Genomic DNA, 17,356 nt, shown 5'->3' on the forward strand with positions numbered 1-17,356 from the left:
GCTTACCTAAGATATCCAGCTCAAAGTGCATGCGATCCTCTCCGGCCTCATTAACAGCCTGACATGTAAACTTTCCACCATCATCTTTCTGCACTCTGGCGATTTGCAGCACCTGTCCACCTGAATGGACAAACAGATTTATCTTTCAAACATTTTATTTTCATTTTACATGCATGCACGCTGCAAGCCTTCATCACAAACAACGGCACACAACTGCCAGCAATACACACAACAGACACAAGAATAAAAATAATACAACCCTCCCCCGGATGTATCCATGAAAATGAACCACACCACTGCTTTAAAGTTCGATCACACAGGAAGGCGCTCCCTCTGACCTGGAAGCAGCACCACTCCGTCGGCAGAAGTGAGTTTTCGTCCATCCTTGTACCAGCTGAGCTTGGGAGGGGGGATGGCATTACTATCACAGGACAGGCTGATTGAATGGCCCAGGACCACTTCCCTCTTCTCCACCATGTCCTCATTATCGTCACCCTCGTGTCCGAGACCCCAGGCGGCTTCTCTGTTAGTTATCCGCTGAAAGACTGGGGGAACTAGCAAGACGAGAGCATCTTTGGGTCAGTTCACTTCCTGTGTAATGAAGATTGGACTTAAATTGTTCCAAAATGTTCTAATTATACAACAACCCAATCATGATACTGATTTTGTTAAATCATAAGAGTTTTACCCAACACACCCTGAATGGTGACATGAAAGTCTCTCTTGTCCTCTCCTGCAGAGTTGGTGACCACACAGGTGTACTGGCCCTCATGAGACAGCATGGCGTTCTCTATGTGGAGGATGAAGCCACTCTCCTGAAGGCCGGCATGGACGTTCCCAGTCAGCAACTAAAGACAAAAGGAAACACAGTCAGTCTGTATCAGATGTGGTTTGCAGAGGCTAGATAACAAGTAATATTAACTCAATGAAACATTAGGAGAGGGATAAAATTACTGGCTTTCATAACAATGTCCAATCTGTATTGTGTTTAGACAACACACAGGGAAAAGCAGCTTCATGACAGGATTTTACGTCGTGATATTCAAACCACTGGATTCTTCTTCTATATCTTTGTCAGAATGAACAGGCTCCCTTGTGGCACAAAAACCTCGAGGGTAACGGTGGCTTCTGCAAGTGAATGTCAATTCTATTGAGGCTGTTGCAATTCTCAATGGTTGCCAGTAGAGGCTGATGAAGATTACATCTTTAATCATATCAAGAAATGCAGAGGTTGTAAAGGATGAAACACCAACCTGTCCATCTTTGAACCAATTAACCTTGGGCTCCGGAAAACCTTTAGCCAGGCAGGAGAGAGTCAAACTCCCGTTGATCCGTACTTTCTCTCCCTGACCACCAAACTTTAAAGATACAGTGTCGCCTTCTATCTGTGGTGGGACTGATCAGAAAAAAACAAAACTGGTCTTTAATTCATATTTCTTCCTCATGCACTTTGATGGGTAAGTGATGCAGATGTCTCTTACCCAGAACACTCAGAGAATAATGTTTGATTGCGGTTCCGGCTGGATTTGTGGCTCGGCAGGTGTAGAGACCGGTGCTGTCTCCCCGGGCTGAGCCCAGCCGCAAAGCCTGTCCTCCGCGGGTGTATGTGGACTGAGGACTGGACACGATTGGCTGGTTGTCCTTCAACCACGTGATGCTGGGAGTGGGTGAGCCCTCGACATCACAGGGGAGGACTGTGGGGAAACCCAGGACCACCGACACCGCCGAGGTCTCGCTCGGCCCTTTGATGGTGGGTGGAGCTGGGGAGAAAGAAGACACGTTAATGTTTAACCCCCAGTAAGATCTTCAGCGGCCCCTCAGCACAGGATGGGTTGATCGGGGGAAACGGACGGTTTTGAAACTGAAAGCTTTAAGTTTCTCAGAAATCCCCCAGAGCCTTGCATGAAGGAAATTCTGTGTGGTTGTAAGTGTGCCGGTCACAGATGAGGCAGAGACCTTGCACTGCGAGTCTGAACTGGCGCATCTGAGTTCCTGCGTTGTTGATGGCCAGACACTGGTAAAGCCCCTGGTCCCTCAGTCGTACTGACTTCACCTTTAACACCTGGCCATCTTCTACAAACTCCACATGGGGATCTCCGTCACGAGACAGGACTCTGTCGGGAGGAAGCGGTGGTTAATCAAATGGAATACCATGGGTGTGCGTGGAGCTGAATGTCACATTAATAAATGGCCGAGAGTGACGCTTACTCTCCGTCACGGCTCCATTCCACTCTGGGTGCTGGTCGACCGCTCACTCGACACTGGAACTCGACCTCCTGGCCCAGAACCACAGATAGTTCCTGCAGTCGGGATGCTCCTGAGATCACCGGCGGAGCTGTAAGAGTGTACACACACACACCAGAAATTAACCAGTCAATATTTATGTAATTTGAATAAGAAAATGATCACTTCAAAATCAAACAAATAGGACTTTGGTAGTAATTTGGTAGCTTTTGGAGCGCTCTTCTAAAATATTTTAGAAAAAGAGACAAACATCCCTTTTAACTCTGTACTTGATGCAGTAGGCATCCTTATATATGTCATCTGTCAGCCTCCCACACCCCTCTATTCTATTGTATGCTGAATACCAGTCTCACAGCTGGTTTATGAGCTCACCTTGCACCACAATGTGATATTCTCTCCGGGCCTCTCCAGCTGAGTTTTCAGCTGTGCACGCAAATCTGCCCGCGTGTTCCGGCTGAACTCTGTACATTCTCAGCAACCGGTTTCCATTCTGCAGATAAACCCCGGGACTGCCCACCTGGACATACCCAAATCAGTTTAGTGCATCCTTTGTGTCTATTTGTAATTATAACAATGGCCACTTGGCGGCATTATATAGCTAGTTATCAACAAGGTATATTAATATGCAGCCCAAATTTTACATTAACTGAAAATGGCAATTCTGGGTGAAACAACTCACTGGATGACCATCTTTAGTCCAGGTGATTGTAGGGGAGGGGATCCCAAAGGCATCGCAGCCCAGAGTGAGAGGCTGCTTCAAGGTGACGGTGAGGTTCAGTGGCTGCCCATCGTCCTGGATCTCTGGGGGAACTACAGAGGTACGAATGGATAAAAGGAAAACATACGTTTGAGTGCCGTTAAAGGCATTTTGTTTGTGAAGAAAAAACAAGGTTAACTAAATGCCCACCGTTTACTTTCAGCCTAGTCTTCCTCTCCACAGAGCCGGCCTCATTGGTCGCCACACACTTGAAGTCCCCGCTGTGGCTGGCAGACGCTGTTCTAATTACGAGCGCTCCGTCTCTCGCCACAGAAAGCTCTGATTGTTCGGGCTGTATCTCCAGGCCATTCTTGAACCAGCGCAGCTTGGGATGTGGGGAACCTGCAGGTGCAGAGACAAGAAAAGTATTGTGAGGGAGTACGAACTGAGCTTCATTGATCACGTCAGACAGACAGAAAAGATACTTATATTTCTCTGCTTCGCTACAGGGGGACATAATGGGCAAGCGGCCCAGAGTGGGGGGAAAAAAGGCCGCTCTACATTTATCTGCAGGACAGAAGGGCGCACATTGCCAAAATGGCTTCTTTGTAGAGTTAAAGATTTCAAGGTCATATTAAAAAGAAAGGCACAGCATCCTGGAGAGATGCAAGATGCACGGTTTGAAACACCAGCATCAAGACGTATTGCCGGACACAGAGTCTTGAGCAGGAGGGATATGGGTGGTGGAACGAGCAGCTCAAAGGGCACTGGGTGCGTACACTCAGGAGCCTTAAGCCATGTTCTGTGGATTACTGGGTGCGAAACGAGGCGCAAATGCTCAAGAGAAGAAAGGTGGGGATTGAGGTAAAGGGGAACAATTGAACATGTCGCAAAGAAAGATGAGTGCAGTGGAGTGATTCAAATGTCTATTTGCAGACTGGTTACACATATACCAACACCACAGACAACAAAGTGAAATGAAACACTCCTTCACGTCCTTCCTCAATCGAAGAAAATAACTAACCAAAGGAGACGCAGCACCAGCAAAAGGTGATGTTATCCTCCGTTGCCTCTGAGCACATGTTTACTGTTAAGGAGCTCAAAGCATATTCATTACCTCATTGCTGGGAGGAAATGCCTACAGATGTTATGTTTTAGATTTTAACACATCTCGTTAGTAGACTTTGAGTTTACTTGGGGCTGTTGAAGTCGTAGATTATCTCTTCCATGTGTTTCTTAAATAATTACCTCTGTCAAATGTTATGTGCTTGTCGGGTGAATTAATAATATCCTTTGGCAGGGACTGTGATTTATCTCCCTCATACAGATGGATCTCGAGAGATCAAGCATGGGATCCTTGTTTACGGCTTGTGGATGCCTCTCTGGGATGCCAAGAGCCTCAAGCATTTCCGCGTGAGCCCTCTGTGGCCGGGTACAGTCTGCCAAGCGCGCCTGTACCACTTGCAACGGGAGGAAGGCTGAAGTGCAGCTTCATCTTCCGGTTCCTGTGCTTCAAGGTGCGCCTCAGACATCTCTGTCCTTCATCTGCAAGCAGCAGCCTGTAATTAGGATTCCTCTCCCAGCAGGCCCCCGATCCAGAGGAAAGCAGATGTAGCTCACTGAGGCAGCATGCAGACTGATGTTCCAGCTGTTGCTGCGCATTGGACTCCGGCCCTCAAACCCCCTCGCGTCCGCGATGCTAACCATGACACGGCTACACACAAAACAATACCTGTTTGCACAGGCCTGCCACAGCATTAATTATTCAGTGCATCCGCAGACTTTCGCGTACATTCACTGGGTTTTGAAAAAATAGGAGGCTTTATAAATCCCTCCAGGATGTTATCTTGTTTCAGAAAGACAGAGATTTTAAAGTATAGAGACGGCGAACCGTTTGGGTGCTGCGATAAGAAAGATGATGCGCTATATAAAATGGTCAGGAGCTTACCCCACCAACCCCACTCTCTTAAAAACTCTATTCACATACTGTAAATTGTGTCTCTTTTTAACTCCAGGTCTTTGATTGCTCTTTTCCTTTAAGTCTGTCTGAGACTAAATCATTTCATACCTTCAGCAGGGCAAGGGATGATGACCTTGCTGTTGGCTACTTTCTCCATTATGGCATCTCCGGGTTCTGCAAAGAACGGCGCCTCTGTGGGGGGAAGAAAAACATGTACAGGCACCATTAAGTCAGATTAATTGTTGAAGTTTTGAAGTGAGAAGCCTTTAAGAGCATCTTCAGCACTGTTGTGTGTGCTGGATTTGAGACATTTGTGTTCTCTGTTCAATCACGGAGAAAAAGAGAATTTAATAAAATAATTACAACAACCTAAGAAGATACAGCTTTAACAGCTACAAAGGGAAATAAATAATACATATATCTCTTATTACCTCTTATTAGCGTTAGTATGCGCATACGTATGTATTTCAGGATTTTTGATACACGGCAGGCAACAAACAGACTGATCGTTAGGAGCCTGGGTTGCTATGGAACCAGGGGCATATAAATCTACCATTTTCTTAGAAGTGGATGTTGAAGTACTGATTAAAAAGAATAATGTTGTCTGTGTACAAAGCTGGACAGATCTCTGGGCACCCAATAAGTGATAGCCGGAGATGATGGAAGCTTGTAGGACTGATCAGGGGTAAGTATGTACACTCCGTCGCACTCTTCAGAAGAATATATATATATATATATTTTCTGGTACAACTGAGCACTTATCCTCTCGCAGAATGGAGCTGCTCTGCGTCATGAGCAAGTACCTCAAAAGACAGCATGAGCCTAAAACTGGGACACTGTCAGTATTTATAAATCATCATTTCACTAGTACTAGGAAATGGTTTAAATGGGTTGTAAATGGCTCAAAATACGCTGTTTATACTGCATCGTTCTCACAATGAAAAGCGTTTTAAGAGACGAACTGCAGGTATTCACCAAGAATATCCAGCTTGATCTCCAAGGTCTCCTGTCCAGCGCTGTTCCTGGCAACACACCGGTAAGTGCCCTGGTCGGCCAGGGTGACTTGCTGGATCCTGAGGGGCGTAGAGTTCTCGACCCCGACAGGAAGTCCATTGTGAAACCAGCTGAGCTCAGGGCTCGGCTGTCCTTGGACCACACATGGCAGAGTCACGCTTTGGCCAATCAGGGCTTTCAGGAGGGAAGGTGCTGGCTGGATTCTGGGCTTGGCTGAAAAAGAAAGATTGTAAATCAATGTCTAACCACATCTCTTAAACACGTTGTCTTTTTTCTTGTACAAGGTTCTCATGGAATCGATCAATTTGACAGCATTTTATAGTTTCGAAGAATCTTTTAATGAGTTTAAGAGTTACCATGAATGTGTAAATTGTAGCTCAGGGACACGTTGCCTGCTGGATTTTCCGCAGTGCAGGTGTACAGTTTACCGTCGATCAGGCGCACGTCGATGATCCTCAAAGAGCCTGAAGGCAGGACAGTGAACCTGGGGAGTGGTTGGGGTCAAGGGCAAAGGGATGGAGGAAATGCAACACTTTGAATCTACAAATCTACATTGTGGAGCATTAATACATCTACATGAACTAATAATTATGTACAAATGGTGGAACCTTGATTGCCTGTGCGGCTTTTTTCACAATGCATTTTTCTTTCTATTTTTAAGAGACGATGAGTAAATGAAAACTGTTTCTTTTTAAAACAGCTTGCCGAAATGGTCCAAATACACGACAAAGCATGAGAAGAAGTGACAGAGCTACAGACTTGAACAGTCCATTTCGAGGCCGTTGATTACATCTTTGTATTTGTGATGTTTGAAAGAAAACTGTATCTAATGATGGATTAAAGTTGTGAACAAGAAACCCCTTTGTGGAGTGTGGAATTTAGCCGAGCTTTGTAATCTCCCTTGAGAATCATACTGTTACAATTACGATTGTTTTGGGTAATTACAGCGTGAAAGGCTACCCAAAGTTTCAAGTGGTGATATCAACATAGAAAAGGTCATTGTTAAAAAAAGAATTCAATGCATTCCTTCCTGTTGGGAACAGGAATGTACACATGTAGCTATTGTCTGTTTTTCAGCAGGGGGCCAGAAAATACAGATGCTTTGAAAATCAAGGAGGCGTCCTGATGGTGGAGCCACATGGAAGGTTCCGTGGAACTCCGCTACCAACATGGTCCGTCCTACTGAAAACCACCATGTGGAAAGCCAAGTGCACGCCAAACCATCCACTCCAGTTACAGATGTGTGTTACAGATGTTCGTCATGACACAGAGTACATGATTTGTAGCAAAAACAAAAGCAGCATGTAGGTTAGAAGAACGTAAATGTAGGTCATAAACAAAGCTGAATTGCAGCAGAAGCCGTCCAGCTGTATAAATGCTTGATATGAACAAATGTAAACACACTTCTGCAATTTCTCCTAGATAAGTTTGTCTGCTCAGCAACTGAGTTATAACAATAACATGTTTTCGTACGTGGAAAAGAGTTTGAAGCACAAAGAGCTCTATATGTCAGCTGCACATATGGTGTAATGTTGCTCCCCCCCACCTCCTCAAACAGCCTTAGGAGAGGCAGCTTGCATTGGAACCAAATGTGGTCACACTGTGCTGCTCAGACTGCAGCGCCGCAGCGCTCGAATGAAGTCTGACACAAGCTCGAACACACAAGCCGTGAAAACCGCCTTTCTCGACAATTTATCACACCTCACGGTGGTGTCAAGTCATCTGTGAACACAGTATGACACAAAAACTACCTGGGACAAAGTGGCCTCATCAGGCTCACGTCGAGGTAATGAACCCAGAGCTCTGCATAGCTTTGTGTCTTGACCTGTCCCTTAATTTAGAGCAAGCCTGTTTCCAAGATGTGGCAGGAATCTTACCGCATACTGATTTCAGTTACCTCAACTATCAGCACCCCGTGTCATTTCCTGACCCCTACAGAGTGTGGCTGGAGGAAGTGAATCACCCTACTTCACTAAGGGCTTGTTTCTGCAGGCCTTGCATATGCAAAGCAAGGGCTTATGTGGGGGATGTTCACAGAGATGTGTTATTCTCATCAGACAGGACCAGTAAAGCGTCAGCATGTTGTTTTACTGCTGAAGCACCCCGGGGAATCCTAACATCAGGCAGACAGGGCTTGTATCTTTTTCCTCCGTCAGTTAGTTTTCCTACCCTCTTCCTGGCATCCCCCAACTCCACCCCCACCCTTTTCCTCCTTCCTGGCCCCCACGTAAGTCCCACTGCGTCTGAGTCACCGCAGCTTTAAACCCACTCCGTCATTCTACTATCTTCCCCCGAACCCATTCGGCCTGGTGCATTGCCCAGAGAGTCTGTCTGTCATCTGTCCCCAGACTGTCTGCACCCGGAGTGACCACACATGAAAGCCGGGAATTAGCGAACCATGTTAGACCAGATGTTCCTGCTCAGTTTATCCAACCAGTGAAGCCGGCGCAAATCTCTCTCTCTGGCACGCTGTTGCTGTCTCGGCCAGGCTGCCCTTCAAAACTCATCACCAAATTAATTCCAAACAGCCGAACGGCAGCCAGCTTCAGTCCCCGAGTCAAGATATCAGGTAAGTCAGAGGTAAGGCATGGTGAGAGATCTTCTTGAATAATGTTTAACTGTTTTTATTTGTCTGCAGAAGGAGAAAGACTTCCCTTACCCAGCTGTGACTGGCGGGATTGGATGTCCATTTCTGCTCCATGTGATAAGTGGAGAGGGACTTCCCTGTGCCTCACATGGGAGAACAATCTCGGTCCCCACCTCTGCAGCCATCTTCACTGTGTTGTCATGGCCACTGACGCCCACTATCTTAGGCACAGCTGGAAAAGAGGGAAAGAAATTGTGAGAACACCAGGTGTAACCCTGCTGTGTGTCCACAAACAGGATTTCCCACAGTCAAACATCAAGCGGTCTGGACAGACGTAAGCCTCTGTTGAACCAAACACTGTTATGTTTGGGTGACTGTGGTGTAACAATTCCTTTGCCTCACTGTTGACACTGAGCTGGATCTCTCGGCTGGAGTAGCCCACGGGACTGGTGGCAGTGCAGATGTAAACGCCTGCGTCGTCATTGGAAGGGTGGGGGATGTGGAGGTGTCCATCGGGGTCAGACAAAAGAGACGAGTTGTCCCTGGGCAGACGCTGCCTCCCCTGGAGGAACAGCAGGCACGAGAGAGCGGAAAGAATATACTGTAGATAAAAGCTGTCAACACAGTGGTGCAGGAACACTAAGCTTTGTTTTAGGTTTACAGCCCAACCTGTGATGTCTAATGTAATTACAGGGCAAGTCTTTAACTCTGTCTCTGTCCCTCTTTATGCACGCGTACATGAAAGCTTACATATGCACCTGCTTTGAACATAAAATGCAGATTCACTTCTATCTGACAGGAAAAAAGTTATTTTAAATAGAAAGTAAAAATATGTGAGAGAAAGAAAGTAAGTAAAATCGTGCTCAGTCCAACAATATGTATATTGATCTCACTCAGTCACACTGTTTTTAAAGATTACAGTGACAACGAAGAAGAAATGTCATTAAAGATCATATTGTTGTCAATAAATCTGAGGATTGGCTTCATTCCCTTTCCATTCTGTGTGGATCAATCATGTCGACTTTGCACCAGTTCTCCCCTGTCTTTTTTACCAGCCGCTTTTTTCTTAAGTGTTGTACTGGAAAGGTGCTGCAAGAAAGGTTTTAAATAGAGTCTTATGGTACAATGCAATCCTGAGTGATTTCTAAGTAAAGCAGCAATATAATAAAGTTGCCATGGTTACATACTTTCTAGTCAAGTTAAATCCAATCTTGATTGACATGCAAAGTGCTATTTAAAAAGAAAAATCAGGCCAGAGGGAGAAAACATGTTATGGTATTAATATGCCAATGGAAGAATTTCTATAATATATCAACGTCTTTGTAAGATGATCATGTTTTTGCTAAATCTAATTTATTTTGAGGTTTCAGGAGCTTTTGCGGCACCCTTCATGCATGTATGTTTTAGGATTTTTCCCAAAGTTCGCTGCTGGTGATTTTTTTCCAGACAAGCAGTTTGTAATACCACAAATACAAGGCCCAGGGTGCCATTCTTTAAACGTCCTAGATAGTGGCTTCATACAGTAGATAGCCCCCCCCCTCCCAAGATCCCCAAAAACATGCAGAGGAAGAACAGATTAGGAAGTAAATCTAAAGAGAAAGCATTATTAAATGTCTGTGTATGCTAGAGCTGATTAAAAGCAGGTTTGGCTCAAAACTGTAAATCCCATCAGCAGAGCAGTCATCAAGGAAAGCACGTTTTGACAAGTGTGAAATCCTACCTTAGACCAGAGCACTTTTGGTTTGGGAACGCCGCTGGCTTCGCATGATAGTGTGACGGCTACGCCCTCATTGGCTATATAGTGGTACGGACCAGAGATGATCTCAGGGGGCACTGCGGATGAAGTAGGTCACGAAACACAGCTGTTTGAGTGGCCATGAAGAAATGTACTCGCAGAATTATCACCGGGCTTATCCAGACAGCAGTGTCAGCGCTCAAGGCATTTCTTCATTACAGACTGATGATGAGCCGTAATCTGGCCTGTCATTACGGGCCTATGAACAAAATGACCCTTTCATCAAAGCATGCAATCAATGAACCCTCTCACTATGATGACAGCAGGTGGTTAAGTTATTGCCATCCTTTTGTTTTCCATGCTGAGTCAGCACATAGTTGGACCTGACTGTCCAAACTGTAATCTCTAGTCCAAACCTTACCGGTGTCTCCAGCGTTTAGGAACTGAAATCAAGAATAGTTTGACGTTTTGGGGTATAAGATTGTTCACTTCCTAGCTGAGAGTTAGATGAGAATATTAAATAAAATGTCAACAATGTCCCACGGATCCTTTTAAGATGTGCTCCTACCGTGGACCTCCAGGCTGACTGTGATGTTCATCGAGCCGGCTACATTCACCGCGGTGCAGACATATGTCCCTGAATCCCCTGGCACTACTCTTTCAATGTACAAACTGCCATCACTCCTCAGGAAAATCCTTCTACTCAGCTGTACCTGTGCGAGAGGAAGGCAACAGCTGTTGGACAGAACATGGAGGTAATCTACTGGACGTATGAATTTGAAAGTTAAACACTAGTAAGTCTTACAGGTTTTCCATTTTGGGACCAGTGTCTTTCTGGAAGAGGTATTCCATCCAACAGCATGCAAGGAATGCTGAGGGACTGGCCACTGCTGGTGGTGAGGATTGGGGCACCTTGGGCCAAGAGCGGGGGCTCTGCAGGAAAAGGAAGTGTCAGGACATAATTGCTAAACAAGAGCAGGAAAAAGTATGTATTTAAAGGCCACAGTCTGTTTGGGATTGAAGATAAGATAGCTTAGACAAGCCTACCCAGTCCAGTGACACCAACTCGGGCCTGCGCTTTGATAGTTCCGAATTGGTTCTTGGCCTCGCAGGTGTACAGACCGCCATCATCTAACCAGACACCTGCATTCAAACACAGTAAACCAACGCTGAGCAAATTATTTAGAAACAAGCACAATCTTTACATCAGAGATAATAGCACCTCTACTCAAGTTGATGTTAATAACAGTAAGGCCGTGCTGTAATTAGGAGTTAAAAATAGGAAATAATGGGATTAATGTGTTTGCCTGAGCTGCCAGTCTGCTGATACACATGCCCCATTCTTTAAATTCCCTCGAGATCACATATCAACATTTGATTCACATGTTTTTGGATTGTCAGGCCAATGTTTAAACAGCTGATGAAAAGACATTAAGCAGTACAGAAAAAGTGAAGGGCGGAAGTGTGAGGGATAGTGATAGTTTTTAAGTGACACAATATGAATACAGAATTTTTTTAAAACAATGGCTGGTAAAAAAGAGGAATTCTGCCACAGATTGAGGTAATTAAGTCGAAAGCCACCAGAAATGGAAACACTGCAGACAAGGAGCACAAAGGATTACCTTCAGTGGCCAGGATTAGTCGTATTTCAGTCTGAAAGGCCTCAAGAGTTCACAACTTTAAATTCTCTTCAAGTAGAATTACTTGAACAAAGTGACACCTCCTCGAGCTGAATTATCAACAGTATTAAGGTGGCCGCTTTTCTCTTAATCTTTCATCGACCTGAAGAAATACTTTTAGCAGGAGCGAAGCGTAATATTTTGAGATATATACTGGCCAAATACCGTACCTTTACTGATGGCAATGACATCCTGCTGACCCCCGCTTAAGAAAAGCTGAATTTAACATGAATGCCCCACTTCTTTTAACATATATTCACTTAAAAAAATGTCAGCCATGCCGGTTTAGGGAAAGGCAATCAGACAGCGAGCTCTAGTCGGCACAGAACACAGATCAGTGCCTTTTTTATGGTGTATAATGGACAACTCACTCTGGATTAGAAGGTGTCCACTCTCCAGCTGAACTGTTCTACTGCGGCTGTCTGCCCTCGTAAGAATCTGTCTGCCGTCCTGTCTGCGCCAGGTCACCGTCGGTTGCGGGAAACCTCGAACCGTGCAGGGGAGGGTGATATTCTCCCCTACGCTGGCTGTAACGTCAACCGGTTCCTCGGAGAACAATGGACCCGCTGTGGAGGCAGAGTGAATTTTCCCTTTTTTTCTTTACATATTGAGACAAAAAATAAGCTCTCGGTGGAACACCAGCGTGCCGTCTCACCTCCAACCTCCAGACTGACGTTGCCAGCGGAGGTTCCAGCAGAGCTTCTGGCCACACAGCTGTACTGACCAGCGTCCACCTCCTGCACCCCTCTGATGTGCAGGGTCCCGCGATGCTCATCCTGCTCAACAAAAGGAGCAGAGCCAACTTCCAGCTCACCTGGAACACACACAAAAAACAAGCCAAGTGTTCTCCTGGTAGAAATGTCCTCATTTGCTCGGATTTGCACATGTTTTTTTAACCTTAGCTTACCTTTAAACCAGTGGACAAGGGGAGGGGGAATGCCTGTGGCTTGGCACTCCAGAGTCACATCTCCACCAACAGACACACGTACCACCCGCTGGGCCACGGTTATTCTCGGCGTCTCTGGGGAACAGAAAAATAGGCTTACAAAGCGACTCGATTGTGCGTTAAGTCTTCAAAAAAAAAAGTAAGGCTGCCGATTTAACCGGATGGGAATTTAGAAACCAAGCTTAGATTTACAGAGCGGCGGAAAGGCTCGACGGAACAGGTAGACCGAAAGAACAAGGCTCTCGCTGCCGTAACAGATCAATGTTGTTAAAAATGACATGCAGAGACAAAAGTGTGTGTGAGACCCAGGGAGAAGGTGCCACAGTCCATCAATATTGAGGTTTCTGTCAACCAATAACTGACACGCCATGACTGAAACTCCAGACCTACTGCCAGCGCACACAAAACAAGAGGAAAAGTGTCCCGTTGTGTGAGCCCAAATCACACTGTACATCATTTACACAAAAGGAACGCTCCTGAAGACTAATCAACAACACAGGCCAAAAAAATTAATTTTACCGGAAAGGATTCTTTAGGATGGATTTAAAAAGAAATCAGACCAGGATCATTTCGACAACAATATATGGACTTACCTGCAAAAGTAAGTGACATCGTCTGAGAGGCCGTTCCGGCCTCATTGGTGGCCATACACGTGTAGTCCCCAGCATCCTCTGGGAGGGCCGCTTTAATGGTCAGAACTCCATTTTGATTTTGACTCAACCTGCATCGAGCAAGCCAGAAAGTTATGTTTGTTGACTCATCGTGATCACATGCGCAGATGTGAAACGGCGATTCATCTCTAACCCTTTCTGCTATTCTTGGGTATCTTGAGAGAAATAGATCTTTTAATATGTACTTTACACAGGCGCAAGAAGTACTTGTGGTCTTGAAAAAAAAAGAAAATTGGTTTCAGTTGATGTAAATCTCGGAAGTGATGCAAACAAGATGTGGCAATTAGGCATGCATTTAAAGTGGAATGTAGAGCCAGAGGTGTTGAGTGGCCTGAGGGTTCCCTTACCTCGGCCGATTAGTAAGGAACATGTTTCCGTGGCTCCAGAGGAGCCGGGGAGGAGGGGAGCCGGAAGCCAAGCAGACGAGGCGGATCTCGTCCCCTCGGGAGAAAGCCCGGCCCTGGGGGTGAACCACCACAGAAGGAGCCTCTACGATTGGGAGGCAAAAAGAGGCAAAGGGCTGTCGATGACTCGGGGGGGCCTTGTCAGCGCTGCGTGATGTAATTTATAACTGCCCTGTCATCCCCGTTTCACAACAGCACGCGTCTGATGTGGGCTTCAATAAAATTACCATCACTTACTATTTCTGACATCATTGGAACAGAACTCTTTATTACAAACATCTGAGTGTGTCCTCACAGTTGAAGCCACACAGTTAAACAAGCATTCATTCTGGATGATGATAAACATTTTTTTCGACTAGAGAAAGTGGCTCAATCAGACCGCGAGGAAGTTGAGCCAAAAATGGAAAACAGATGACGGGAGTCAGGAAAGAGACATGAGGCCCTCGGGGTTTTAAGCGTTTAAGCAGATGACCTGCAGGGTATTGTTCCCGCCGTACCTGGGACAAGAAGCCATATGGTGATTCTGCTCTCTCCGTGGGCATTGGTAGCCACACAGTGGTACTCCCCGGAATCCTGAGTGTGCACCCCGCTGATCTGAAGGGACGCGTCGGACAGCAACCTCACCCTCCCCGCGCGGGCTTGGATGGGACGACCTGCCCTGTGCCAAGTCAAGTTGTGGCGCATGGAGCCTTCCACCTGGCAGGACAGCACAGCCACGCCTCCCACGGGCGACGTCACATTCACTGCAGGCTTCAGGGCCGGAGGGGGCTCTGTTTTAGTTTGGACACAAAACCAAAATCACCAAACTGGTGTTATCAGCAGTGAACCAATAGTTTACCCGTGAATGCAAATGTTTGCGCTGGCATGCTTAGTATCGCGGCAGTGTTTTAACCATAGATCTGAGATAAAGAATGTCTGGAGCCTATTTCAAAGCCTTGCTGTGACTGTGATGCGGGCGGGTGAGACTGCGTGTGTGTGCTTGCATCAATGTATGCGTGTGACATACCACGGACAGTCAACTGGGTTAAGGCACGTCCCTCTCCTGCGCTGCTCCGCACTATGCACTCATACAGGCCTTCGTCCTCAGCCGACGCATGGGGAACCTCCCATGATGCACTGGCAGGGACCCTGAAACAAAGACACGCCTGGTTCGTTGACTGGGGAATGACATCAGCAACAAGATCCCATTTTACGTGACGTTCAATTAACATCACTGGCACACATGCACAACAGTCACCTTCACTCCATAAATGTTCAAAGCAGTGCGTCAACAGAGAGAAAGAATAGACGCATTGTTTGAATGACGCAGTCATTTATGTATCGTTCGCTAAATTTACTGTATACATGTTTCCTGCCAATAAAACTCAAGAAGTAGCCTTAATGCTTTACAGACACCCTCATCGGCAGGAGCAGTGTCTTTGCATTACAGCAGGTTAAGTGGCAAATTAAGCTAAAGCATCTGTAGGAATCGGAATACCGAAGGTTTGCCCAAGTGTTATAGAGACACTCACTGGAATAACTTCTCCTCTCCCAGTGTAATCCCACTTCTGGTGAATCTCAGCCTGTAGGGAATGTCACTCTCCACCCGGCAGACGATCACAGCGGGCTGCATGTAGAAGCCCTTCACCACATCCGGCATGCTCACAGCTGGGGGATCTACACAACGGAGGAAACAAAGACTAAAGGTCACCAGGAAGATTGATGAGGTGTACGGGACGCTGCACTACTGAGTGGCTTTGGCGCGATGTGTCTGCAGGCAGGGGGATGTCTTGCCTGGAATGATGTTGGTGTAGGAGACACTGGACAGCCTCTGGAAGCGGTAGCCCTCCTCGTCTTTGCCCGTTACCTTGATGAAGAAGCTCTGCGAGGGGGTGCGAAACTCCGGAAGACTCCACAGTCCTTGTTGGCCGAGGTCAGGGGGCAAAGGCACGGGGATCGTGCGTAAGGAGCGGCTTGAGCCCGACATGAGCTCCACGAGGCTTAGCCGACCAGGAGGCTTCAGGCCTGTCAATTTCAGCAGAACGTGGGCTGGAAGTCCTGAGAGACAAAGACAGATCATATCGTAAAGTCTTTGTCTTCATGTGAAATCAGTTAAATAACTTTTTTTTTATCGCGCACCTTTTATTGGCCTTTCTCTGGTGTGGTTGAACTCTGTAACAGGTATGCTTGAAAAGCCGGCCCGGAAGTCTAGATTGCTGACTCCTGTGACCCTCAGAGTGTGGCGCCCACTGCAGCTCACCTTTTTGAAAGGAAGTAATGTGAAAACATTGTCTGGAAATATCTGAAGAAACATTTTCATTGGTTATTCAGCAGATTGTTCAGCAGCAAACCTTCAGCTTCCAAGCCCCCGGTTTGGGAAACTTCAGGTTGACGACACGGGCAGAATTGGGGATGTTCAGCAGCTCTTTCAGACCCTGCTCCTCGCCAACCACACGGCCTGGAACACAAGAACGAGAGCTCTACAGAGTAAGAATGCTATTGGGTTAATCAATATGGCAAGAAAATTAACTGCAACAATGGGCTGCCGAACCGAAGGGATCGCTGAGTTCGATTTGCGGTGTTGGTCCACTGAGTGACACGGTGACCTCTCGAAGGCTGGGGTCGAAGGGCACTTCCCACTTGTTCTCCTGGGCGCTGTCATGGTTGGAGGAAAGCAGGTGGACTTTCATGGCCTGAACTGTCTCCTCCACCCACTTTAGAACCTGACGGGAGGAGAAACACAGAGGAAAGTGTCACGCTGGAGGAAACGCATTCATCGGAGGGCGAGGCTGGGACTTATCAAATGCAAACTGACACGGATCGTCTCTCAACTTAAAGATAGGACAAGGACAGGAAGGACAAATTTGGTGGGGGGGGGGACTGCTCTTTGTCTTCAGACTATTCTTTCACCGCAAAAAGTATTCCTCTGAGGGAATTTGCCTAAACAAAGGGAAACTATAAAGGCTCAACTGTCAAACTGATAAGACACAGCTCTCAAACATGTATTCAGAAAGGAGAGTGTCTCATTGTGGAAGTCTGTCAGGCAGAAATCGCCCTCCCACATCACAGCTTTCATGAATCGTGAGGCCTGTCCCTCAGAATAGAAAGCAGTGGTGCCTTTTGTTTTAGAAATACACTCAAACTGTATATTCCACACCTGACCAATCTGCCCAATGTGTATAATTTACGGATAGAAACGTCCGTCCACTCTTTAGCTGAATCGAACAAAACTTGAGAAGCCAGATGAGGCCAGACAGAGACTCCGTAAAGGATTCATTCCACTCTGACAGTTTGATTGTATGGGAAAAGAAATCCTACTATACTACTAGACCATACTGTCTCTAAGACGATCTCCAGAGAAATATCACACCATATCCGTTTTGACAGGTGCTTGACCTTCTAGGTATAATCATAACCATGGTTTCAGGTAGACTACAGTT

At 46.4% G+C, this 17,356-nt stretch overlaps 1 protein-coding gene across 1 annotated transcript in view; it reads right to left on the reverse strand.

The window, feature by feature from the left end:
- hmcn2 (hemicentin 2) overlaps window positions 1–17,356 on the reverse strand; it is a 39,915-nt gene that overhangs the window by 16,653 nt on the left and 5,906 nt on the right. Inside the window, exons 5-35 of the mRNA XM_040195063.2 lie at window positions 16,468–16,639; window positions 16,268–16,374; window positions 16,056–16,176; window positions 15,711–15,974; window positions 15,449–15,593; window positions 14,944–15,065; window positions 14,435–14,707; window positions 13,881–14,022; window positions 13,456–13,583; window positions 12,824–12,937; window positions 12,572–12,730; window positions 12,288–12,482; window positions 11,285–11,380; window positions 11,043–11,170; window positions 10,806–10,950; window positions 10,223–10,335; window positions 8,905–9,064; window positions 8,575–8,734; window positions 6,272–6,399; window positions 5,877–6,128; window positions 5,010–5,093; window positions 3,152–3,343; window positions 2,924–3,054; window positions 2,617–2,761; window positions 2,209–2,335; window positions 1,957–2,114; window positions 1,482–1,760; window positions 1,254–1,396; window positions 698–848; window positions 339–554; window positions 7–120 (exon numbers count right to left, since the gene is read on the reverse strand). Of these exons, the coding sequence (XP_040050997.2) occupies window positions 7–120; window positions 339–554; window positions 698–848; window positions 1,254–1,396; window positions 1,482–1,760; window positions 1,957–2,114; window positions 2,209–2,335; window positions 2,617–2,761; window positions 2,924–3,054; window positions 3,152–3,343; window positions 5,010–5,093; window positions 5,877–6,128; window positions 6,272–6,399; window positions 8,575–8,734; window positions 8,905–9,064; window positions 10,223–10,335; window positions 10,806–10,950; window positions 11,043–11,170; window positions 11,285–11,380; window positions 12,288–12,482; window positions 12,572–12,730; window positions 12,824–12,937; window positions 13,456–13,583; window positions 13,881–14,022; window positions 14,435–14,707; window positions 14,944–15,065; window positions 15,449–15,593; window positions 15,711–15,974; window positions 16,056–16,176; window positions 16,268–16,374; window positions 16,468–16,639 (4,864 nt within the window). The remainder of the gene's footprint in view (window positions 1–6; window positions 121–338; window positions 555–697; window positions 849–1,253; window positions 1,397–1,481; window positions 1,761–1,956; window positions 2,115–2,208; window positions 2,336–2,616; window positions 2,762–2,923; window positions 3,055–3,151; window positions 3,344–5,009; window positions 5,094–5,876; window positions 6,129–6,271; window positions 6,400–8,574; window positions 8,735–8,904; window positions 9,065–10,222; window positions 10,336–10,805; window positions 10,951–11,042; window positions 11,171–11,284; window positions 11,381–12,287; window positions 12,483–12,571; window positions 12,731–12,823; window positions 12,938–13,455; window positions 13,584–13,880; window positions 14,023–14,434; window positions 14,708–14,943; window positions 15,066–15,448; window positions 15,594–15,710; window positions 15,975–16,055; window positions 16,177–16,267; window positions 16,375–16,467; window positions 16,640–17,356) is intronic.

This window comes from Gasterosteus aculeatus, chromosome 13 (genome assembly GCF_964276395.1).
Source record: "Gasterosteus aculeatus chromosome 13, fGasAcu3.hap1.1, whole genome shotgun sequence".
NCBI classification, from domain to species: Eukaryota; Metazoa; Chordata; class Actinopteri; order Perciformes; family Gasterosteidae; genus Gasterosteus; species Gasterosteus aculeatus.